Source organism: Scyliorhinus canicula, chromosome 18, assembly GCF_902713615.1.
Source record: "Scyliorhinus canicula chromosome 18, sScyCan1.1, whole genome shotgun sequence".
Taxonomy (NCBI): Eukaryota; Metazoa; Chordata; class Chondrichthyes; order Carcharhiniformes; family Scyliorhinidae; genus Scyliorhinus; species Scyliorhinus canicula.
In genome coordinates, this window is record NC_052163.1 from 84,872,359 (window position 1) to 84,898,804 (window position 26,446).

The 26,446-nt window shown below is 47.1% G+C and overlaps 1 protein-coding gene across 3 annotated transcripts in view; it reads left to right on the forward strand.

The window, feature by feature from the left end:
- Positions 1–15,336, forward strand: part of LOC119953226 (cysteine dioxygenase type 1-like) — a 93,556-nt gene extending 78,220 nt beyond the window's left edge. For all 3 annotated transcript variants that reach the window (XM_038777257.1, XM_038777256.1, XM_038777255.1), the window contains 3 exons: positions 3,188–3,348; positions 5,193–5,362; positions 14,265–15,336. In XM_038777257.1, the coding sequence (XP_038633185.1) occupies positions 3,188–3,348; positions 5,193–5,362; positions 14,265–14,294 (361 nt within the window). In that variant the 3' untranslated portion in view covers positions 14,295–15,336. The remainder of the gene's footprint in view (positions 1–3,187; positions 3,349–5,192; positions 5,363–14,264) is intronic.
- Positions 15,337–26,446: the final 11,110 nt, after the last annotated feature.

Below are 26,446 nucleotides of genomic sequence, written 5' to 3' on the forward strand. Positions count from 1 at the left end.
TAGTTGCTTTGAGAAAGAGCTGAAGGGTCTTCTCCTTGAGCTGCGACAGTCCTTTTGGTGAATGCTCCCTGAGTAGGGGAGGGAAAATGGTGACCGAGAAAACTATTTTTAATTTAACTAGAACATTTTTAATGTTAAAACAAAATCTCAAGGAGCTTCATAGATGGTGAGTCAATAAGGGAGAAATTAGGAGAGCCGATGCAAGTTAGGTCAGAAATTGGTTTCAGCTCCAGAATTAGGAGCAGGAATAGGTTCTGTTGCCTGGTCTCTTTTTACTGAAAAGATTGTGGCTGACTTTCAACTGCATTTCACTTTCTTGTCTGCCCCCCATTATCACTTAAAAGTTGAAAAATCTGATCAATCTTGGCCTCCAATATACACTGTCTGCAAATCCACAGTGTGGGTATGGTGGTGTTGCGGTATCGTCACTGGACTAGTAATCCAAAAATTCTGGGGACCTGTGTTCAAATCCCTCCTGGCCGATGGTGGAATTTGAATGCAATAAATACCTGGAATTAAAAGTCCTGAAACCATTCTTAATTGTTGTAAAAACCCATCTGGTTCACTGAAGTCTTTAGGCAAGGAAATATGTTCTTCTTACCTGGTCTGGCCTATATGTGACTCCAATTCAATAGTCATGTGATTGACTCCTAATTACCTTCTGAAATGGCCTAGCAAGCTTCTCCGTTCAAGGGCATTTGGCCGAGCCAGTGACATCCATATCCCCTAAATTAATACTTTTAAAAAGCTCTGAGGTAGGGATTTCGAGTGAAGAAATGTGTTCCCAACTTGGTGCTAAATGATCAATCGCCTTAGTCTGAGACTATAACGGAGTTCTACACTCCCAGCAACTTGCAGTGCTGAGAAACACATGGATATTCAATGCCCCTTGCTTTGAATAAGGGGCCTGAACTGGTACAAGCTCTGCTCGCCAGGACTCCCCGTTGTAGCAAGAGGTCGGGATGCTATTTTTAAATAGTGTCCCAATCTTCGAGGTCCACAAAATAAATCCCAACCCCCCAAACACTCACGGTGGGCAACCCCAGCCCAGCCCAATCGGGCGTGTGCAAAAAAAATGCCAGCTCGCAGTGCCACCTTGGCAGTACCATGCTGGCAACTGGGGGCACTGCCAGCATACCCAGGTGGCACCAGCAGTGCCAGGCCACCACAAAGGGCATGCAGCTGGAGATCTCTGATCCTCTTGGAGGCCCCCACGAGGCCATTCTATCTGGTATACGTTTGTGGGGACCAGTACCAAAAGGCACTCACCTGAGGTCGGCGAGACGAAGGGATTGAATCACAAAGCCTCAGGGGATCTCTGGAATCTGCACAATAGAGTAAGGCTTACTGCAGATTTGCCAAAAAGTGATTCTGCCCATTGTGGACAGGATTCTCTTTGCAATGTCTTGTGAGATTGCGTTGAATCGTGCAAGGCGTTGTGAGCTGGGTGGATCCCAGGGGCAGGGTCTCCCGACTTTCACCGGCCAAGCTGTACCACAGCGAGATGCTTTTTTGACACAGCGTGGTCGGAAGATCGCGCCCGTTGTGTCTTCCTCACAACTTCGTGTCCCACCTGATATGTTTCCACGTTTGCGGAATATACATTACTCTCAGCCCTTTTATCCGAGTCAATAACATAGATTATAAAAAGCTGGACCCCAACACTGAATCATGTGTACACCAGGAACACCAATAACACCAGGAAAATGCAGGCAGGGTCCTATTTATAAATAGAGTTGTGGCTTGATTATATTATTGACATCATCACCTAAACTGAAAGTATGGGTGCGGGGGGGGGGGGGGGGGGGGGGGGATCTAAGCTATGATTCCCAGCAGCTGCCCAGAGCATATAAATCTCCCAGCACTCCTTTGTGGAGTCCTTTCGGCTAATGCCTGCCCAGGCCCTGATGCAAGCCTTTGGCCTCTCTGCCCTGATCTCCATCTCTCTGCACCCACCAGCACTCCTGATCTGTACACATTCTTTTGTTTCAGATAAAAATCCAGTTCCTTCCAAGTTCTGAGCACCCTTTGGGTGAAAAAATATTTCCTCCCATCACTTTTACTACTTTTGCTCATAATTTTGAATCTGTTGCCCTCTAGTTCTTGATGCATTCTTAGGCGAGAACAGCTTCTCACGATTTACCCTGCCTATACCCCTCAGGATCTTGAATACCTCTATCAAGTCTCCTCCCAGCCTTCATTTCTCCAGGGAAAGCAGTCCCAACATCTCCAATCTAGCCTCATATCTACAGTTCTTTATACCTAGAATCATTTTTGTGAATCTTTCCAATCCCTTCACATGACTGGTGTCCATCCAACTTTGAGGAATTGTTTTAAGCTGCACAAGACCTACAGGGTAGAAGCAATTAGCCTTCCCATGAGCCTCGTTGAGTACAAGCTCCCCCACCGCGGGGCAGGGAGCCCTTGGGACTCTAATAACCTGTAATATAAAGTTCGGCCAAGTTTGGAGCCAATAACTGAGACCCGGCTGGGGTCCAAGAGTATTGTACGCACTTGTACCTCGTAATAAATCTAGTTTCTCTTATCCACTTACCTCGGACTTGCCTGTGGTCACTAAAGGAATCCATGCCCCTCTTCCCCTTGTGTGCTAAATGCTCCTTTTTTTTTGGTATGGCTTTTGTTTGCTTTGATTTACATTTGCTACAGGAACACAGCTGAACTACTAGCTTGCAAGACACCGAAACTATCGCCCTGCATGGTCTGATCGCCACTGTGGAATTGGTGTAAAATTCAGATGTCTTCAGTGCCATTCAAAATGTTTTGCATGCTTTTGACCACCATTTTCTCCCTTCTCTGCTGTAAAACATTGTCAGCAGGCTTTTAGAATAGGGGGGCTGCAAGGTCTGACGCCAATGATAAGTCTCACCAAACATACATGAGTCATTCCAGACTCACTGAGTAACAATCGGTGCAAGAACCTGACTAAGTTCAGCCCAAAGTCACTAAATAGCAAGCTCACCGCTCGTTTTGGCTTTGATCAGCACAAACATTTGTACCGAATGAGACTCGGCGCTATCCTGGGCACTAGCTCTCTTGCATTTGGGCAGCTCCTTGTTTTCCTAGATAAGCATCTCGGATAAATCTAGGGTTCTCAGATCTGTGCTTTATCAACTCTCTTTAATTTAACATTTGTGTTGAGTATCTTTTTCGTTTGGTTGCTCCGCAGCAGTATCCATGACCACTCCAATTCTCATTGCTTCCTGAAGCTACTACAGGGGCAGCTGAAAGAAACCCTGTTTAATTGGCCAGATGGTGATCACCAGAATGAAGAACTGATCAGGAAATGGGAGAAAACCTTTCATGAAAATGAATGCACCTACATCAATGGTAAGGTCATGTATCCATTTTAAGTAGAATCAAAGCTGCTGAATACTAGAAATAAACTTTCTTGCTACTTAACAGTGCTCGATTGCATTGGTCTGTGTGTGTGGGGTATAGGAACTCCCAAAGTAAAACTCATGTAATGCACGTGTTTGCTGTAATGTAATTATAGCAGTAATCAACAATACTGGAGATAACACTTGTAAAACATTGAAATGCAAAGATTGCATAAGAAACCACATAGTTAAATGAAACTAAACATCAACAATTGTTCCAAATAAATCCTTATAAATGTATTATAACTTTGGGCCGCATGGCGCAGTGATTAGCACTGCTGCATCATGGTGCCGAGGTCCCAGGTTCGATCCCGGCTCTGTTGTCACTGGCCATGTGGAGTTTGCACATTCTCCCCGTGTTTGCATGGATTTCACCACCACAACCCAAAAGATGTGCAGGGTAGATGAATTGGCCACACTAAATTACCCCTTTTAATTGGAAAAAATGAATTGGGCACTCTCAAATTTAAAATTGGTCTGGGTTTTAAAATTGGTCTGGGTTTTAAGATGGGTTTGGCCTGTTAATTACATTGGAACATTAAAGCTTTACTCTAATGGGAATTTTTAAGCAGTTATTCCAAAATGACCGTATTGGGTTCTGCAAGTAAAAGCACTTTGGAAACCATATTTGCAAAAAGCACTCTTTAAAGCTCTTAAGGTTTTTAATGTAGAGAAAACTTGTTTTCGACTTGAAGGCCACCTTGCAGAATTCCGTCTAGGTTGAAGCAGGAGAGGAATGTTGAGCTGTATAGTTGGGTCTCACCGACAACTGTAGGAGATCCTGGAATGAGTCTTTATTTTGATTTGGGGAAGATGTAGGGAGGAAGAACTGAATTTAAGTTCAGCCAATAAGAAATAATGAAGGATAACATTTCCGAGGATTGATAACTGAAATTGGATGAAGGATTTTCATGTTTAACTAATTTTCAGCTTAAAAAAAAGTTTGCCCTTTTTTTGGGGAGCTTTAAAAGCCCTCAAAGCAAGGAACTTTCATTTATATATAGCTTTATCATGACCACAGCACATTCAAGAAGTGCATTACAACCAATAGATTACTTTTGAAGTTTCCTGTCGTCATGTGGGGAAAATGTGTACAGGTTTCACAAATAATAAATAAATGAATGACCATACTGAATGAGAAATAGTAGCCTGGGTGCACAGTTCAATTTTTGTTTTTCTGACTAAAAGGTCAGATCCAGTCAATTACTAGGGGGCATAGGTTTAAGGTGCGAGGGGCAAGGTTTAGAGAAGATGTATGAGGTAAGTTGTTTTTTTTTATATACAGAGGGTAGTGGGTACCTGGAACTCACTGCCAGAGGAGGTGGTGGAAGCAGGGACGATAGTGATGTTTAAGGGACATCTTCACAAATACATGACCAGGATGGGAATAGAGGGATACGGACCCCGAAGTGTAGAAGATTTTAGTTTAGACTGGCAGCATGGTCGGCGCAGGCTTGGAGGGCCGAAGGGCCTGTTCCAGTGCTATACTTTTCTTTGTTCTTTATTTGCCAGTGAGTGGTGAATGATGAACAAAACCAGGTCAACCGGGGTGCTGTAAACTGCTTCGGAGAGGAAAAATTGTAGTCAGAGTTTGTACATGCGATCACTATTTCAGTTAACACTGATGTTCCTTTCAATGGAACAGTTGGCTGATGCTCATGATTTAATGATGATGCCATGTGCCTGAGGTGCCATAAGGGCAGCCAATGCCCGTATGCCTGTACGGAGAGAAAACAAATTGACAAGTTTACTCCAATGAACTAACTGATGCATATTCCCTCCCTCAAACCACAGATACCATTGGCTTGCACCGTGTGGAAAACGTGAGTCACACAGAATGTGCCGTCAGCCTTCACCTGTACAGTCCTCCATTCGATAGTTGTCATTGTTTTGACGAAAGAACAGGACACAAGAACCAAGTCAAAATGACTTTCTGGAGCAGATTTGGTGAAAAAAACCCTCTTGTAAGTGGCAAAGAAAGACATTGGATAATAGCTGTGGGGTATAATGCTTGAGATTCTCAAAACCTCTGAACTTCGGCAATAGAAGTCCAATATTATGACATGGCAGTCACAATTAGGATTTCATTCTGTCCTAGATCTTTTTTTTGTTTTTATTTGGAAATGTGGTATAACCAGTATGTGAATAACTCCTTGGCGACCCAGTGGATTAATACATTACCCAGTGTGACACTTCAGTTGGGCAGAAGAAAAAGCTGCCCATGTTCAACTCCTAGATGGTTGCACTGCCAAGGCAGTGGCACATGTCCTAAATTTGTTCTGAACACCCTGAATATAGGAGAGGAAAATTATGACCGTGGTTCCACTCCCAATCATTATCCATGTCCAATGAGGACAGGATAAGGCATATCTGTGATGTCCTCCAGGATTTCAAAGTCTCTAAGCTACTTGGACAAACTGCACCTGTCAAACCACACTCCAGCAAAAGTCAGCGCATTCAGGAAAGGAGGGAAAATATTTGGAGCACATGTTTAGTAGAAAATAACCAAGCTGCCAGTGAATGTCTTGTCATGTTTCAACGTGTCCACCTTTCTTTCTACTGTGCCCATCTGATTCTGTGGGCAGCTCCCTGCAGGGCACAGGAAAAACCAGTCACCTGGGTGGCATTATCAAGATGCCTCTTGGAGACTCTCTATGCCAGTTCTCCATGGTACAAAACATTAGCTTTAAACATCGGTGCAATATTCCTCTGCTACAATGTTTTTGTTCTTCGTAACACTGCAATGGTTGTTTATTGCACAATGCATTGGTACTTCCCATCTATATTTACTCCATGCCCCTGTGCAGTGACCCACCCACATTCAGCTATTTATGAATTCAATTTATTCCTGTTTTTTTTTCCTTTGAGATACACAGCAGTCAATTGTTAAGATAATTTTGAAGGAGCCATCTGTCACCAAGTTATCAGAAGGAAATGCAATCACATAATTTATTTAAATGCAGAGAATTAGAATCCATCCTAATGGAATCTGAGTTTCATGACCCTAAAGACTGTAGCAGGAACAGTATGGACATAGCCAAAGGAGAATTTCTTGGGCAAAGCTGACTTTCAAGAGCTGGAGCACACAGTAGCACAGTTATGGGGTGAATGCAACCACTTGGGATTCAGTGTAATTAGGTGACATACTGAGTTGCATGTCTCGCTGTAGCACAACATCATGGATATGACCTTGGCTGTATCACATCTATCAGTAGAGAAACATTCATGGGTATAGCACAGTAGTGGAGAAAGTATAGGCTACAAGAGATTTCATTTTTGCAAATGGAGAGGATCTTGGTAGTGTGATCATATGGGTTACTAGTGTATAATGCCTGGGGAGGGATACAGGCATATGGGACATTTAATTGTATCACAGACGTTTTGTAAGGGATTCATATACTGTAGTTCAGCAGAAGGGTTGCAGTGTAACCGAAGAATGAACAGACATTGAGTACAGTTCAGCTGGGGGTCTGTTGGCTAGATAGCTGGTTTATGATTTGGAACGAGGCCAACAATGCGGGTTCAGTTCCAGTACTTGCTGAGGTTCTCCATGAATGCCTCACTTTCTCAACCTTGCCCCTCACCTGAGGTATGGTGACCCTCCGGTTAAATCGCCACCAGTCAGCTCTCTCTCGCGCGCTCTCTCTTGCGCTCACTCAAAAGGAGAGAACAGCCTATGGCTCTCGGGCACTATGGTGACTTTTAAAACCGTTCAGTTGTATTGTAAGCAGAGACAGAACAAAAGTTGTAGATGAAATGAAAAATTGTGCTCAACTTGGACCAATATTGTTATGTATTTGCATTAATTCTTATTGGCATTGCTTCTCGGCCTTTTGGCTAAGATGAGCGTGAGGTCCGGTGTAATGCCAGGATCTGGTCTGTCTCTCTTGTGAGGACCATGAATTTGATTCAATTTGAATTGGTTTTTGGAGCAGACAAGGAGCTGAATTAGGGGTCTGCCCCTGTCCACACATGAGCTCTGGCTTTTTAACTCTGATAAAGTAATTAAAAAAAAATTTTTTTTAAATTATTATTGGCTCTCGTGAAGCTCTGTTGTATTCACTGGAAGTGACATAAGTCCTAGCAGGGATGAGAGAGAGAGAGAACAGCCATGTGAGAATCATAAAATGTACAGTGCAGAAGGAGGCCATTGGGCCCATCGAGTCTGCACCGTCCCTTGGAAAGAGCACCCTACTTTTTTTAAAATAATTTTTATTGGAATTTTTTACAGAAAATATAAAAATATAACAAACAATAATATGCAACAAACTACCCCATAACAACCGTAACACCCCCCAAACCGTATCAACACATGTATCCCATCCCCCCCCCCCCCCCCAACCCCAACAAGAGAACTTAACCATAAATTTAAATTAAATAAATCAAATTGAAATAAAATAAACAAACATAGTCATCGTCTTTCTCCCCCCCCCCCCGGGTTGCTGCTGCTACTGTCCCAGTGCCCTAACGTTGAGCCAGAAAGTCGAGGAAAGGTTGCCACCGCCTGAAGAACCCTTGTACCGATCCTCTTAGGGCGAATTTGACATTCTCTAGTCCAGGGGTGGGCAAACTTTTCCATGCAAGGGCAACATTCAGAAATTCACAATTTTAAAGGGCCGCATAGTATATTAAGTAAAATAATTACTTCACCCGGTTATGATTCTGGGCGCCTCGTATAGAACAGAGAACAGTACAGCACAGAACAGGCCCTTCGGCCCTCGACGTTGTGCCGAGCAATGATCACCCTACTCAAGTCAACGTATCCACCCTATACCAGTAACCCAACAGCCCCCCCCCCATTAACCTTTAAAAAAAAAATTTTTTTTAAATTTTAATTTAAAAAAAAAAAAAATTTTTTTTTTAATGACTTGGTGGGCCGCATAAAGACCTTTGGTGGGCCGCATGCGGCCCACGGGCCTTAGTTTGCCCACCCCTGCTCTAGTCTAATAAAACCCACCATGTCATTGATCCAGGTCTCCACACTCGGTGGGGGGGGGGGGGGGGCCCTCGCATCCTTCCATTGCAGCAAAATCCTTCGACAGGCTACTAGGGATGCAAAGGCCAGCACACCGGCCTCTTTCGCCTCCTGCACTCCCGGCTCCACCCCAACCCCAAAAATCATGAGTCCCCATCCTGGCTTGACCCTGGATCCCACCTCCCTTGACACCGTCCTCGCCACCCCCTTCCAGAACTCCTCCAGTGCCGGGCATGCCCAGAACATATGGGCATGGTTCGCTGGACTCCCCGAGCACCTGACACACCTATCCTCACCCCCAAAGAATCTACTCATCCTCATCCCAGTCATGTGGGCCCTGTGCAGCACCTTGAATTGAATGAGGCTAAGCTGCGCACACGAGGAGGAAGAATTAACCCGCTCCAGGGCATCAGCTCATGTACCATCTTCGATCTGTTCCCCCAGTTCCCCCTCCCACTTAGTTTTCAGCTCCTCTACTGACTCCTCTTCCACCTCCTGCATAACCTTGTAGATATCGGATATCTTCCCCTCTCCGACCCAGACCCCTGAAAGCACCCTGTCCCTCACCCCCCTCGCGGGAAGCGCAGGGAATCCCTCCACCTGCTGTCTAGCATAAAATGCCTTTACCTGCAGATACCTGAACATGTTTCCCGGGGGAGCCCAAATTTCTCCTCCAACTCCCCCAGGCTCGCAAACCTCCCGTCGATAAACAGGTCCCTCAGCTGTCTGATGCCCGCTCTGTACCAACCCTGAAATCCCCCATCCATGTTCCCTGGGACGAACCTATGGTTCCCCCCCTAACGGAGCCTCCATCGAGCCCCCCACTTCTCCCCTATGTCGCCTCCACTGCCCCCAAATCTTGCGGTTGGCCGCCACCACCGGACTCTTGGTATACCTCGTGGGAGGGAGCGGCCACAGCGCCGTTACCAGGGCCCCGAGGCTCATATCCCCACAGGACGCTCTCTCCATCCGTTTCCATGCTGCCCCCTCCCCCTCCATCACCCACTTGCGCACCATCGACACATTGGCCGCCCAGTAGTACCCTGAGAGATTGGGCAACGCCAGCCCCCCCTAACTCTACCCCATTCCAAAAAGACCCTCTTCACCCTCGGGGTGCCATGCGCCCAAACAAAGCCCATGATGCTGCTGGTCACCCTTTTAAAAAAGGCCCTAGGGATAAAGATGGGCAAACACTGGAAGAGGAACACTAACCTCGGGAGAACCGTCATTTTGACGGACTGCACTCTACCCGCCAACGACAGCGGCACCATGTCCCACCTTTTAAATTCCTCCTCCATCTGCTCCACTAGTCTGGTGAAGTTAAGCTTATGGAGAGTCCCCCAACTCCTGGCCACCTGCACCCCCAAGTACCTGAAACTCTTCACTGCCCTCCTAAAAGGGAGCCTCCCAATTCCCTCCTCTTGATCTCCCGGGTGCACTACAAATATCTCGCTCTTTCCTAAATTTAGCTTATAGCCCGAGAAGCCCCCAAATTCCGCTAACAGCTCCATCACCCCCGGCATTCCCCCCCTCTGGGTCCGCCACATACAACAGCAGGTTGTCCGCATACAGTGATACCCGATGTTCCTCCCCAACCCGCACCAAATCCCTCCATCTCCCTGACTCCCTCAACACCATAGCCAGAGGTTCAATCGCCAGTGCAAAGAGCAAGGGGGACAGGGGGCACCCCTGCCTGGTCCCACGGTAGAGCCTAAAGTACTCCGATCTCCTTCCATTTGTAACTACACTCGCCATCGGAGCCGCGTAGAGCAGCCTCACCCATTTGATGAATCCCTCCCCAAATCCAAACCGCTCCAGCACCTCCCACCGGTACCCCCACTCAACTCTAGCAAACGTTTTCTCTGCGTCCAGCGCCACCACTATCTCTGCCTCCCCCTCCACTGCCGGCATCATGATAACATTTAGCAGTCTCCGCACATTCGTGTTGAGCTGCCGTCCCTTGACAAATCCTGTCTGATCTTCGTGTATCACCTCTGGCACACAATCCTTGATCCTGGTGGCCAGGATCTTCGCCAGCAACTTAGCGTCTACAACATTGAGGAGTGAGATAGGCCTGTATGATCCACACTGCAAGGGGTCCTTATCCCGCTTTAGGATCAAAGCCCCCCCCCCCCCCCCCCCCCCATGCCTCGTTGAAGGCTCGTACCAGCAGGGTGCCCAGCAGGTCCGCATACGTTTTGTAAAATTCTACCAGGAACCCGTCTGGCCCCGGGGCCTTACCTGACTGCATTTGTCCAATCCCCCTGACTAGCTTCTCCAGCTCTATCGGCGCCCCCAGGCCCTCTTGAACCCTTGGGAAACATAGCCTGTTCATGAAGCTCTCCATCCCCTCTCCCCATCGGAGGTTCCGACCGGTACAGTTCCTCGTAAAAGTCCCTAAAGACCCCGTTTACTTCTGTCCCCTTCTGCACTACATTTCCACCCCCATCCTTCACTCCACCAATTTCCCTAGCCACATCCCGCCCACGGAGCTGATGCGCCAACATCCTGCTCTCCTTCTCTCCATACTCATATACCTCGCCCTGCACCCTCCTCCACTGTGTCTCCGCCTTTCTGGTGGTCAGCAAGTCAAATTTGGCCTGCAAACTGCGCCATTCCCCCAGCAACCCTTCCTCCGGATATCTCCTGTCCACATCCAGGAGCTCCCCCCACCAGTCTCTCCCTCCTTTCCTTGTGGGCCCGGATGGAGATCAGCTCCCCCCCCGGATCACTGCTTTCAGAGCCTCCCAGACCATCCCCACCCGGACCTCCCCTGTATCATTGGTATCCAGATACCCCTCAATGCATCTCCGAACCCTCCTACACACCTCCTCATCAGCCAGCATCCCCACATCCAGGCACCAGAGCGGGCGCTGGTCCCGCGCCTCTCCCATCTCCAGATCAACCCAGTGCGGAGCATGGTCCGAAATCGCTATGGCCGAATACTCTGCATCCTGCACCCTCTGAATCAATCCCCTGCTCAGGACAAAAAAGTCTATCCGGGAATAAACCCTATGGACATGAGAGAAAAAGGAATACTCCCGCGCTCTCGGTCTCCCAAACCTCCAGGGATCCACCCCTCCCATCTGGTCCATGTATCCCCTCAGTACTTTGGCCGCTGCTGGTCTCCTACCCGTCTTTGAACTGGACCGGTCCAGTGTGGGATCCAGCACTGTGTTAAAATCTCCCCCCGTGATCAGGCCCCCTGCCTCCAGGTCCGGGATGCAGCCCAACAAGCGCCTCATGAAGCCAGCATCATCCCAATTCGGGATATATACATTCACCAGCACCACCTTCTCTCCCTGCAGCCTATCCTTCACCGTAATATATCTGCCCTCCTTGTCCGACACCACCTCAGCCGCCTCGATTCTTCGCGTCCAATCCTGAGTGATAAACCTGCCCCACCCACCCCTTCCTCAGACGAACCTGGTCCGCCACCTTCAGGTGGGTCTCCTGGAGCATAGCCACGTCCGCCTTCAACCCCCTCAGATGAGAAAGTACCCTGGTTCTCTTAACCGGCCCATTCAGCCCCCTCATGTTCCAGGTAATCAGCCGGATCAGAGGGCAACCCGCCCCCCTCCCCCGCCGGCTAGCCATAGCTGATCAAATGTTCGCCCCAGGCCAGCACACCCCGCCCGACCCGTTCCCCATGGCGATAATGCGCCTCCTCTTTTCCCCCCCCCCGGCCCTCACCAGCTCCTTCCTGGTCATTCCAGCAGCAACCCGGTATCCCCCCCCCCCCCCCCACCCAAGGCTAGGACCCCTCCTAGCCGCGACGCACCCTCCATGGTAGTTCCGCGAGTCAGCTGACTTTTGCTGACCCCGGCAGCTCCCGCCAATGCCAAATCCCTCCCGGCATGGGGTCATCCCCCTCTTGCCACACCTCCTTGGCACCGCTTCAGCGCAGGAAAGAAGACCAGTAGAGGCCCCGCCCCCACCGCCAACTCCACCCCCCCGCCCCGCAGCGCGGGAAACCAGAGGAAAGCCCGCGCTTTCATACTGCCACACCCCACCCTTCTAACGCAGTTCCCCAAAATCCAGTTTCACTCCACCCCACCACAGAAGAGAACATATAAAACACAAACCCCCAACATTCCCCACCTAACCCACAACCATACCCAACAGACAAACCCACCCGTAAACAGAGCAAAAAGAAAAAACCAGCATACATAACACACATGTCAAAGTTGAAAAAACAGCAACAGCGAAAACAGAACCGGCCATAGTTTGCCCCCAGACCGTAGTTCGAGTCCAGCTTCTCAGCCTGTACAAAGGCCCACGCCTCCTCCGGGGACTCTAAGTAATGGTGCCGGTCCTTGTATGTCACCCACGGGCGCGCAGGCTGCAACATTCCAAACCTGACCTGCTTGGCGTGAAGCACCGCCTTCGTCCGGTTGAACCAGGCCTGCCGCTTAGCCACCTCCGCACTCCAGTCCTGGTAGATTCTCACTACCGAATTCTCCCACTTGCTGCTCCTCTCTTTCTTTGCCCAGCGCAGCACACACTCCCGGTCACTGAATCGATGGAACCGCACCAGCACCGCCCTCGGGGGCTCATTTGCCTTGGGCCTCCTGGCCATCACTCTGTGAGCTCCCTCAAGCTCCAGGGGCAAATGGAAGGACCCCGCTCCCATCAACGAGTTCAGCATCGTAGTCACGTACACCGGGAGATCCAGCCCCTCCGCCAGGCCCAGGATCCTCAAATTCTTTCACCTCGTGCGAACGTCCAGCTCCTCCAAGCGGTCTTGCCACTTTTTATGAAGTGCCTCGTGAAACTCCACTTTCCCCACGAGGACCACGGCCGCCTCCTCCCTTTCAACGGCCTGCTGCTGCAACTCCCGAATAGACACCTCCTGGGCCGCCTGGGTCCCAAGCAGCTTGTTTGTAGTTGCATTCATGGAGTCCAGCAACTCAGCCTTCAGCTCCGCAAAACAACGCAGGAGAGAAGCCTGCTGCTCCTGCGCCCACTTCCACCAGTCCTCGGGTGTTCCGCCGGCCGCCATTTTGTTCTTCTTCTCCTGTTTTTTTGGGGAGCTGCTGCAGCTTCTTCCTTCGTCCCACTCCGGGTGAGCACCATAAATTGTGGGGAAAGCTCCTCCAGACACCTTCCCCCACCGGGATACGTTAAAACAGCGACGTTTGGGGTCCTCAAATCGGCCCAAAAGTCCCTAAATAGCGGGAGCTGCCGACCGTGCGGCTTAGCTCCGCATAGCCGCAACCGGAAGTCCCGAAAGAGCACCCTACTTAACGCACACCTCCATCCTATCCCAGGAACCCCACCTAACCTCTTTTGGGCAAGTTATCCTGGTCAATCCAACTAACCTGCACATCTTTGGACTGTGGGAGGAAACCGAAGCACCTGGAGGAAAGCCACGCAGACACTGGGAGAACGGGCAGACTCCGCACAGACAGTGACCTAAGCCGGGAATCGAACCTGGAGCTGTGAAGCAACTGTGCTAACCACTGTGCTGCCATGCTGCCCGGCACACTATAAATAAAGCTTCGTTGTTTTAAACCCCCATGCTCTCGAATATCACACCTATGTGTCCTAATATCATCCAAAACACAGCAAATACATCATGAAACCAACCAGGAAACAGGCTATTTTATACCTCGTAATGAGACAAGATTAATTAATGCTCTTCTATAAAGAATTATCCAGGAAAGAGTGATCTTACTTTTAGACTAGAAAAGAATCCAATGATGTGCAGGTTAGGTGGATTGGCCATGCAAAATTGCTCCTTGGCATCCAACGGTTCGGTGGAGTTACAGGGATAGGGCAGGGGAGTGGGCGCTGTTTTTGGAGGGTCGAGGCAGGCTCGATGGACTGAATGCTGTCCTTTACTGTTGGGATTCTCTATCATTGACCATGTTTCTTTCTATCACTCAAAGGAAACCTCAGCATCAAAAGAAAACAACTGAACCAGACAATGGACCTCAACCTGAGAGACAATACTACTCCCACTGTGAAAACCATGGCTTCAGCAGAGAGAGAGACTGAAGAACATTTTTTGGTGAATTGTCTTCCCAGTGAGGATTTTGCTTCTTTAGATGAACGCTTAGCCACCAGATTCTATTTTTGCATGATTTGTAAGTGCAAAGTTTGAAAACCTTATTGTATTTTCATTTTGATCGATGAACTGCACCACATCCACTTCCTTTTTTTTTCATGTGTTCTGTCTGACTCCTGTGGTCTACTCATCAGCAGGTAATGAGCTGCTTCCCCAAGATAGAAGCTGAAGTATTAAGTTTAATTTGGATGCATTCTCTGTTCTGTTTGCCAGGTGCAAGCAGCCAGGGAGATAACATGCTCCACATTTCTTTACTGACCACACATCTTTCTAAGGCCCACCACTGCATTATCCATGGGAATGGAGTGATGGCCTTTTCTCATTCCAGACTATAGACTCCATTATTACTTGCAATATTTATGGATGGATGGACACTCTTTAAATTTATGCATCCAGAAAAAGAAAAGGCCATCAGTTTCTTCCTCATGCCACCATCCATCATAAGATTTCAGCCATCCTTTCCAATCAACTCCGAGGCTAAAAAAAACAAGCCTCTCCAAACACTCATACAATTCTGAATATCCCAGGAGGGCCCCAACCCTCTAATTATTTTCTAGAATATCAGTCTTGCCTTCCAAACAATGTGATTACCTTGGTTGTCCAAAACTTCACTTGTATCTGCCTGAAGTTAGTTATAAGGAATCAATCACCCTGATATGTTTCCCTGTGTCCTATTTCAGCAGAGTCAATGGTCCATTTAAAATAAGCAAACTAAAACAGTGGACAAGGGAGCATTGTATCAAACATGTCAAACAATTATCCACTAATATCACAAACAATAATTTCTAGATTCGGGAACTTGATGTCCCGTCGTAAAACTTTACAAAGTTCATGGATTCTCATTGGAACAAGATTGTTTACTAAAAGTGAAAAATAAAATTTATAACTTCTATCAGACTTGTGCTTTTATTATGTAATCTGTTATGTCTTGTGTGGCAGGGTAGCACAGTGGTTAGCACTGTTGCTTCACAGCACCAGGGTCCCGAGTTCGATTCCTGGCTTGGGTCACTGTCTGCGTGGAGTCTGCACGTTCTCCCCGTGCCTGCGTGGGTTTCCTCCGGGTGCTCTGGTTTCCTCCCACAAGTTTCAAAAGATGTGCTTGTTAGATGAATTGGATATTGTGAATTTTCCCTCGGTGTACCCGAACAGGAGCCGGAGTGTGGCGACTAGGGGATTTTCACAGTAACTTCATTGCGATGTTAATGTAAGCCTACTTGTGACAATAATAACTTATTATTATTATTACAATAGTGAAGCAGCTAGGGGGATAGAGTGGGATAATGGGACTTATTGGATAGTTGTTTCAAAGAGCTGACTCTGATATGATGGGCTCAATGCCCTCCTCCTGTGCTGTAAAATTTTATGTTGCTTTCTGTAAAGCTTAATGATTCATCGCATAATTTAAGGGACGTTTTCTGCCAATTGTCAGAAGCTGTTCTAGCATTATAACCGAACCTGATATCACACCATATGACTTTACAAGAAAAAATGTATTTGAATAACAATGGAGATGGCTGGCTGATAATTTCCTATTGTGGCTGACACTAAGCAAGGGTGTACTCCTTCAACCTACTGATTTTCTTGGGTTCAAGTGTCAACCTGATGTGTGTGACAAAGTCATGTGTAGGCCAGATGCCAGAGAGCTAATGGTTTCCTTTTTGCTGAATGATATTTGTGTACCAGTTGACATTTTACAATAATCAGCAGCCTTCATGGGCATCTTCTGTTGCCAACTCTTAAATTGCAAGATTAATCAATTTCAGAGCTTATCATGGTGTGATTTGAACCCATGACCTTTTTGAGATGCTTGTCTCGTACTGTATCATGACAACAGGATTACTAATGCTAAGTTTATCTGGTATCCTGTTGCCTTTGTAACATGCTGTATAATTCACTTTCTGAGTTAGCTCATCTCTGAGGGAAGCAGCAGAAGTGCCTTTGGGCTAAGTGTGAAATCAGACGTAATGCCTGTTGTCAGCTTGATTAGATTCAATTTAAATTGGTTTTTGGAGCAAGCAAGGAGATAGATGCATTTTCCTGTGAAACTGTGTGCATTGGCTTTGTAACTCTTTGTAAGGGCCCTTCCGCTTAGTTCCTATTTATTTTATTTTGTCTTTATCATTTATGGTCTATGGATCATTAATGGAAACTCGGTGTCAAACCCTGTTATAAAGTTCTGTATTTTGGACAGAAGATCCCAGACTTTATGGCAACCAAGTGATTGGAGGGGTTTGTTTCAATTGTTTGGCTTGTGGTCAATGGATTGACCAGGGATAGTATTCTGCCTGGCAGCCGCCAACGATTGGTTCCTGTCGCTGGGATCTTCTGGAGATAAACCACAGGACCCTCCAGGAGCTCTCTCTCTGCTCTGCTGCCTACTGTCTGAAGGCAAATGTTTCCAGACCCTGCAAGGTGTGGTGGGTGTGTGTGCTGGTGTATGTCTAGAGTCACATGGAGGACAGATTTCTTTAAAGTACTTTAGTGAATCAGTTGGATTTTTACAAGCAACAATCGTTTCATGTTCATCATGAGAATTTTAATTCCAGATTATTGTATTCAAATTTCACCATCTGCAGTTTGAACCTTGGTCCCCAGATCTGGGTCTTTAGTTGACTAGTCCAGTGACAATACCAGTACATCACTGCCTCCCCCGTGGGTCAACAGGCTTGTAATCCTTCCACCACTTCCCCGCTATTCCCAAAGGGAAAAGCAGTATGAGGTGTGAAAATATGCGGGGGGCGGGGAAAATTATACTCCAATCCCGTTTTTTTTTAAAAAAGCTAGCACAGCATTTGCTTTCCTAATTGAGTGCTGTACCTGCATGTTAGATTTCTTTCATGTACAAGGACACCCAAGGCCCTCAAAATAAAAGCATTTCTCAGTCTCTCGCCATTCAAAAGAAAAAAAACTGCCTTTTCATTTTGCATGCCAGATCACTTCATACTTCACCATATTGTATTCCATCTCATTTTCTTGCCCACTCACCTGCTCCATCTGCAGCCTCTTTATATTCTCCTCATTGCTTACATTCCCACTAAACTTTGTATGCTCTACAAGGTGGAATAGATTACACAGTCCCCTCATCCAAGTCTTCATATAGATTACTGAGGCCGAAGGACTGCTCGTTGAGAACCCACTAGTTACAGCCTGCAACCCCAAAAATTGCCCATTATTACTGTTTTCTGTCCAGTAATCAATCCATGTTAATATATGACCCCCCCCCCCCCCCCCCCCAAGCCCTGCATCATAATTTGAATAACCACTTGTTTAGCATTTTTATCAAATACTTTTTGACAATTCAACTACTCCACATCCACTGGCTTCTCCCTTATCCAGCCTACTAGTTAAATCCTCAAAAACATTCTAACAGATTTATCAAACATAATTTCCCTTTTATAAATCTCTGACTGTGCCCCTTCCATCCTCTTTGCTTCATCTAACGCAAACAGCATACCCTTCTATTTCTTTCTCTCTCCTGTGTTCATCTAACGGCTCTTTAAATGCATTGATGATTTTTAAAAAGAAAGATGTGCACTTACATAGCCTCTTTCATTATCTTAGGACCTTCCTGAGTATTTTACAGCAAATGAAGCATGGTCAATCTTGTAGACATTGTAGCCAATTTACGAATTGCAATCTCTCACAATGTGATGATTAACAAATAATTTGTTTTTTAGTGACCTTGATTGAGGGATAAATCTGTGTTCACCTCAACTATTCCATGTGGTAGTAAGTTCCACATTTGAAGTATTCACTGGGAAAAGATTATTTCTTGTGAATTCCTTACTAGATTCTTCTTGATCTTGTACATGTATCCTCTAATTATTATCTTCCTCCACAAATGGAAACATCTTCCCCACACCTTTCAGAATTTTAAAGACCTTGATTAGGTCACCCCCAATCTTTTTCGATCAGAGAAAACAGGACGAGCCTACTCAGTCTTCAGTTTTGTGATTGAGAGGGTTAAGTCGTTAATCCTGCTTTCCTGGCTGGAATCGTGCTCCGTGCGAGTGTGGGTTGGAGAGTTTGCAGTACTTTTATAGTTCCACCTCTAATTGACTCATCCTCAAGTACGGTTGCTTGCGGCAAGCACATAATTAGTAATTCATCTTTTAAGTGATTGTTGTAAACATACAGAGAAAGTGATTATGAGCACTGGTTTTTTTAAGTTCGACAAATCTTACCACTGAGCTATCTCAAATTGCAATCCAAAGCAATGGCTTTGCTTTGAAAATGTGAACATCAAGTTACTTGGGCTTCAGAACTCTTTTTTTTTCTCCTACACATTAGGTATGTCGGAATGAGCAAGGCTCTTCTCCCACTGTCATAGTGTGGGTAGCACTGTTGCTTCACAGCTCCAGGGTCCCAGGTTTGATTCCCGGCTTGGGTTACTGTCTCTGTGGAGTCTGCATGTTCTCCCTGTGTCTGCGTGGGTTTCATCCGGGTGCTCCGGTTTTCTCCCACAAGTCCCGAAAGACATGCTGTTGGGTGAATTGGAAATTCTGAATTCTCCCTCTGTGTACCTGAACAGGCGCTAGAATGTGGCGACAAGGGGCTTTTCACTGTAACTTCATTACAGTGTTAATATATACCTACTCTGACAATAAAGATTATTATTATAGTATAATTTTGTCTCTTCAATTATTCCACAATGTTTCCCTCAATACTCAATAGAATTTCCAGGTATGTGAAGATGTGCTTTCTGATATTAATCTTGATGGTGTGGTACAGTTCTCTTAGGCGGTCTGAGTCGCTGCGGCAACATGCATTTTTACATGCATGTTTTAGTCTGGCTTTATGGATAGTGATGAAAGAGGATCCAATCTTCTTACTTAATGGCTGACTAAGAATCTCTCCCACTCTCACTGCCTGCCATTGACGCATGTTGGAAGGATGTGCAGGATAATAATCAACCTGATTGACTGTGTTATGAACACCTATTCCTTGGCCGGGGTAAGACTGAAAAGTAGAATTTCTGTCTCCTCAAGGCGCCGACGACCTGGGTTCGATCCCGGCCCTGGGTCACTGTCCGTGTGGTTTGCACATTTTTCCAGTGTTTGCGTGGGTGTCACCCCCACAACCCAAAATGACATGGAGGGTAGGTAAATTAGCCATGCTAAATTGCCCCTTAATTGGGGGGAAAAAATAATTGATTACTCAATTTATAAAATAAAAGAGTTTCTGTCTCAGAGACAGTAATGTTACCCACTGTGCCACAAAATCAATTCACATTCCTTTGTTTATCTTGAAACAGTGCTCTAGATTAACCTTTACTTATTTTTTTCACTTCTTCCACTTTCAACTCTTTCCTTTTGTTATTTGTGCTGGTTCAGTATCTTATAAATATGCCCCTTGGCTCACCAGGGTTCATTCACCAACATAATTCTGTATAATTCAACTGCAATTTCATGTCATAGTCCACTGCAATATAATTTAATTACATTAGAATTTCACAACTCTGATGAAAGGTCATTGGCCTGTAACATTGGGCATAATTTTCCCAGCCAGTGGCAATGGAGCTGCTCGGGGAAGCAATAGGGGAGGAGGTGGGGGGTGGAGGCTGGCAAAAGCTGGGAAAATAGGGGGAGACCCACATTAGGATGGCTCCTTACCATGTTCCCATCACCAGAGATATTTCCCAGGTTTGGGCCGGGACTTGAATTGGCTGCCCACTCCAGAGACAGACAGCCAATTTAAACAATTAAGACCCCAATTAGCGACGACTTTTCAGGATCGGTGGCATTTTGCTGCTGGTGGAGAGGCCAGGGGGCGAGGTTACCAGCTCAATGTAGGCAGGATGGATGGGGAGGGGAGGGGAGGGGTGCGTAGGGCTCCATGACTCCATTGACTCCATTGACGGTGCTGCAGAAAAGCCCTGTGGCCTCAATGATCCACCTCCCTGAAGGGCTTGCCCCTCCTTTTTTGCTGCCCTCCCTCGTCTAAACTATTTAATTATTTTTACCCTCTGATGTTTAAAAAAAAAATGTTTATTGCCGCAAGAAGGCTTATTTTAACACTGTAATGAAGTTACTGTGAAAAGTTCCTAGTCGCCACATTCGAGCGCCTGTTCGGGATTCTCAGCTGGTATGGGAATTGAATCCGCACTGCTGGCCTTGTTCTGCATCACAAACCAGCTGTTTAGCCCACTGAGCTAAACCAGCCCTGGCCCTTGTATTCTCAGACATGCATCAGCAGCACCCAACCTTCCCAGTGGAGCTGTCAAAGCTCTAGAACTATTGGCCCTATGATTGGACCCATAGTATTGGAACCCCGTCTACCGCCCTTAAGGCAATGAGTGCAGAAGTAACCAATTACGAGGGCACCTCCAGGAAGAGTGGAGATTTGAAGAATGATAATTTGGAAGAAGTTGCATAAATGCAGCCAGCACCAGTAAGACCATTCTCCTTTCGAATGTCAGTACCCAGAAGAACTAAATGAAGCACAAGATTCCATGGTTAAAACTGAAGATGTTTTTATTATACAATAGTCAAAACAAACACTACATACTACCATAGATACATACTATCTATACTCTTGACACCCAGAATCAACATAAGCTAAACATGAATTAAACATTAAACAGATAATTGGACTTGATTACAAACTATAAGTTACACATTAAATAGCAGAAACAACGAAGACATACGTTGTGAAATGACTCCGCAGTCTACGCACCATTTAAGTCATTGAACTCAGTCACAAAGTCCTGCAAAACTTTCTTCAGCACAAAGAATTTCAGCTCCCTTCTAGATGCAGTCTGATCCCCAGCCGACAGCAGCACATTGACGCAATCGTCACTAAAATTGGCCCGAGTCGGTAGATCCTCCTCAACTGGGTTTGGATGGCTTAGATCTACTAATGTTATCTTAAAGTAACAGACAAAGCAGCAACAACTTATTCTCAGTTTCTGGATATGGGGCTGGATTCTCCGCCCTGCTGCGCCACATTTCTGGTTCACCCCGCTGGCGGGATGCTCCGTTACGTCGGCCAGTCAATGGGGTTTCCCATTGTGGGACAGCCACACATCATCGGGAAACCCCCGGGCTGCCGGCAAAATGGAACATCTTCCCCCCCCCCCCCCCCCCCCCCGGCGGAGAATCCAGCCCAAGGTCTTCTTTACCTTGTCTGCACTGCACCACTGCACTCGTCAACTGCTACTACCAAACTTGGATAGCTCTGCGTCCCTTTATAGAGACTCCATCAGTTTTTCTGTCCGAAAATGTTACTTTCCAAATCTCCGTTTCAGTTTTTGTGTCCTTCGAAATTTGAGTCAGTTTTGTTTCATTGTTTCCTTTTTCTGTTCTTTAGTTTTTGTTTTCTGTTCAGATCTGCCTCAAAAAAAACAAGCTTGGCAATCATGGATTCCATGTAAGTAGTTTCTCAGCCAGCATAAAGCCAGGAAACAAAAGTGGAAGGCAATCAAGGGGAGAGGGGGATAGAATGGTAAGGATGGAAGGCACATTAGCAACAGATCCATCTAATTTCTTATCATCGACATGTATTTGTAAGTTCCAGAGGGGGCACTTTCTTGATATAATCAAAGAGAAATGAAGAGGGCAATATAAAATAAGGGGTAAATTCATAAAGGGGAGCAGGAGCAGAGGGACATGGGTGTATATTAGGGTTTTTCAAACTGTGGGTCGTGACCTGCAGGTGGGTCGCGAGTTGGTGTTGGGAGGGTCACGGAGCAATCGGTCGCAGTGCTCCCGATCTTGGGAGAAGTGCCCAACGACACGACCGGCTTTTAAATTGAGAATTCCAGCCGTGACCGGCTTTTAAATGGGACAATGCAGTCTTCCAGTCACAAGCCCGGCACGTCCACTGACATCACGTACCCTGTACGTCCATGCTTTTGGTTCGACAGCACTGAGGAGAGATTCCTCCATTGTCAAGCTGCGAGCAAGCAAAGCAACAGGACCATGAAGAACTTTAAACAAAGAAAACTGAAATCGCAACAAAGCAGTGTAAAGATGATCCATTGAATTATGGCTTTGTTATTTGTGATGTGGAGATGCCGGCGTTGGACTGGGGTGAGCACAGTAAGAGGTCCGCTTTGCGGGGGGCATTTATGACGGCGTGGACACTCTGCTACGGGATTGGAGAATCCCGCTCCCTATCTCTGGATCTGTAAAGACTTAATTACATGCAAATGTTCGCATTCAAAGCATTGTCTGGCATCTTTGCCTTTGTCTATATAAATGTTTCTGGAACATACCTCTTCATTTGCCTGAGGAAGGAGCTGCGCTCCGAATGCTAGTGATTCAAAACAAACTGTTGGACTTTAACCTGGTATTGTAAGACTTCTTATTTTGTTATTTGTACCAGTGCAATTCAAGGTGCAAAGCCCATGTGTGTTATATGCAGTTGGGTACTGGCAAATGGGAGTTTAAAACCCTCAACTTCAAAAGCATTTGAAGACTAAGCATGGCGAGTTTGAGGACAAACCTCCTGATCTTTTTCAAAGGAGAACTTAAATCATCAGCTGAAGTCCTTAGCAGAAATGTGACATTGAATGACAAAGCAAGTGAGATAATGAGGACCACGCAGGCTTACCTGTTGCATTAAAGGTAAGCAAAAATGGTGTGTCGCAAAGGTCAGTCGACATGGGCTGCGAGTGGAGTTTAAAAAACACTGGTATATATGTGCATTGAGCATTGAAGGTGGTAGCACAGGCAATGTTAAAAACATATAGTATTCCGGGCTTAATTAATAGGGGCATACAGTACAAGAGCAAGGTTATGCTGAAGCTATACGAAATCTTATACAACTTCTTATATATACCTCAGCTTGAATATTGTGTGCAGTTCTGGGTGCCACACTATAGCTTGTGAACATATTGGAGAAAGTGCAGAAGAGGTTTACAAGAATGGTTCCAGGAATGAGAAACTTCAGTTATGAGGATAGATTGGAGAGATTGGGACTGTTCTCCTTTGTGAGAAAAGAGCTAAGAGGAGATTTGATCGAGATGTTCAAAATCCTGAATGGGCTGGACAGAGTAGGTAGAGAGAAACTTCTCGCTCATAAAAAGATCAAAACGTGATGACACAGTTTTAAAGTGATTTACAATAGAAACAAATGTGATGTCAGAAAAAACGTTTTCACACAACAGGTGGTGTGGGTCTGGAATGCACTGCCTGGAAGTGTGGTGGAGGCAAGATCAATTGAGGCATTCAAGAGGGCATTAGACGATTCTTTGAATGAAAGCAACGTGCAGGGGTACGGGGAAAAGGAAGGGGAATGGCGCTAAGCCATGATGATCGTTTGGAGAGCCGCTGCACACACCATGGGCCAAATGGCCTCCTTCTATGCTGAACCAATTATGAGATTCAGTAATTCTATGAGGAATGAAAAGATGTCAGATGGCACCTGAGACAGACAGACCACACATATCAGTAAACCACCACCCACCAACAGGCCTAAGCATAGCTTTTTGTCAATGCTCCAGAGGCACAGCCTCTGGTTCACCAGTAAAATAGTTATGGAGTTGTGCCATCTGCTTCAAGGAGATCTGAGGCCAACCTCCACCATTGGTATTGCACGGTCAGTAGTCAATATGACCACAGCCATGCCAGTGTCTGTCTGCTTCCAGGCTGTGCAGAGATATTTACATTTTTGGCCACTTTGCCTTAGTCTGATTTCACTTGTACTGCTGGATTTCTCAGATGCCTTAATGCATTGTTCTGCTGTGCAAATTATCTCAATTTCCTTTGAACATAGGATGAAGCTGCTTCAATTCCTTGACCATTGAACTGCAGCATGGCAGAGCTGCTCAATCTCACTACACAGGGGGCTGTTTAGCACAGGGCTAAATCGCTGGCTTTGAAAGCAGACCAAGGCAGGCCAGCTGCACGGTTCAATTCCCGTGCCAGCCTCCCCGAACAGGTGCTGGAATGTGGTGACTAGGGGCTTTTCACAGTAACTTCATTTGAAGCCTACTTGTGACAATAAGCAATTTTCATTTCATTTTTCATTTCAACTGAAGAACAAGGGGTGACTGATGGTATCCATGTGGGGACCCAGGGTTTTATTCACAGTGCAGTGACATCCACAAACAGTGAGAGGTTTAACTCCATTAATGTGTGATGTGACCATCAATTCACAAGACACGTGATTGGAAGTGAATAGTGGTTTTAATAATCTTACAACAGAGCCTGCCTGCGACGAGATGAACTGGCAGCAGGCTCACGACTGCAGAGCATTATACTTCCGGTTAGTGGGAGGAGCCATGGGCGAAGCCAAGGGTGGAGCCCAGTACAAACCCCTGATCTCCCCCTATGGGCAGAGCCGCGCAACGGCACGTATACAGAGCCCACAAGGACACAATACATATAATAGAACACAGTGTGAATTACTAAGTTTATAATTCACCACATTCACCCTCTGTAAAAAAATCAAGTCCGGCGGGGGTGATGGGTCTACAAAGGCAGCAGGGTAGTATGGTGGTTAGCATAAGTGCTTCACAGCTCCAGGGTCCCAGGTTCGATTCCCGGCTGGGTCACTGTCTGTGTGGAGTCTGCACGTCCTCCCCCTGTGTGCATGGGTTTCCTCCGGGTGCTCCGGTTTCCTCCCACAGTCCAAAGATGTGCGGGTTAGGTGGATTGGCTATGCTAAATTGCCTGTAGTGTCGAATAAAAGTAAGGTTAAGGGGGGGGGGGGGCGGTTGTTGGGTTATGGGTATAGGGTGGATGCGTGGGTTTGAGTAGGGTGATCATGGCTTGGCACAACATTGAGGGCCGAAGGGCCTGTTCTGTGCTGTACTGTTCTATGTTCTAAATTGAGCCGGTCCGGCGGCCGAGTCGTCCTTTGGGATCGGCGAAGCACCGGGGTTGCGGCCTCTTCGGGTGGCTGGGTGGTGACGGTCGGTGAGGGTACGATAATGGACTCCGGGGGTGATTCGGTCCGAGCTTCGTACCCGACTGGTTCGACGGGCGACGGGGAGCGCAGGAAACCTATAAGCGCGGGATCGCGGAGCACGGGCCGTGAACCTGTAGGTGCGGGGGCGCAGAGCGCGGAGGGTTGTGTGGGGTGTAGTGTGAGGGGTACCTCGGCGGCCGTGGTGGTGGAGTTGGATCCTGCAGGCGCCAGGTCCCGGAGGGAAACAGTGTGCCGACGGCCGTCAGGGTATTCGATGAAAGCGTATTGGGGGTTGAAGTGGAGTAGGAGCACTCTTTCTACGAGTGGGTCAGTTTTGTGTGCCCAGACGTGCTTCCGGAGGAGAACCGGGCCTGGTGTCTTCAACCATGCTGGGAGCGAAACCCCCGTGGTAGTGCCCCTAGAAAAAACAAATAGCTGTTCGTGAGGAGTCTGGTTGGTGGCTGTGCATAGGAGGGACCTAATAGCATGGAGCGCGTCGGGGAGGACCTCCTGCCAATGGGAGGTCGGGAGATTCCTGGACCGGAGGGTCAGTAGGACGGTCTTCCAGACCGTCGTGTTCTCCCTTTCCACCTGCCCGTTCCCCCTGGGGTTGTAGCTGGTAGTCCTGCTCGAGGTGATGCCCTTGTCGAACAGGTACTGACGCAGCTCGTCGCTCATAAAGGACGAACCCCGGTCGCTGTGTACACAGCTGGGGAACCCGAACAGGGTGAAGATACTGTGCAGAGCTCTGATGACTGTGTGGGAGGTCATATCGGGGCACGGGATAGCAAAGGGGAAGCGGGAGAACTCATAGATGATGTTCAAGAAGTACACATTCCGATTGGTCGGGGGGAGTGGCCCTTTGAAATCGATGCTCAGGCGTTCAAAGGGCCGTGATGCCTTTACCAGGTGGGCACTGTCTGGTCTATAGAAGTGCGGTTTGCACTCCACGCAGATCGGGCAATCCCTGGTGATGGCTTTTACTTCCTCGGTGGAGAAAGGCAGATTTCGGGCTTTGATGTAGTGGGCGAGCCGGGTGACCCCCAGGTGGCAGAGGTCATTGTGGGTAGCTTTCAGGCGGTTGTCTTGCGCGTTGGCGCACATGCCGCGGGACAGGGCATCTGGGGGCTCGTTGAGCTCCCCGGTCGA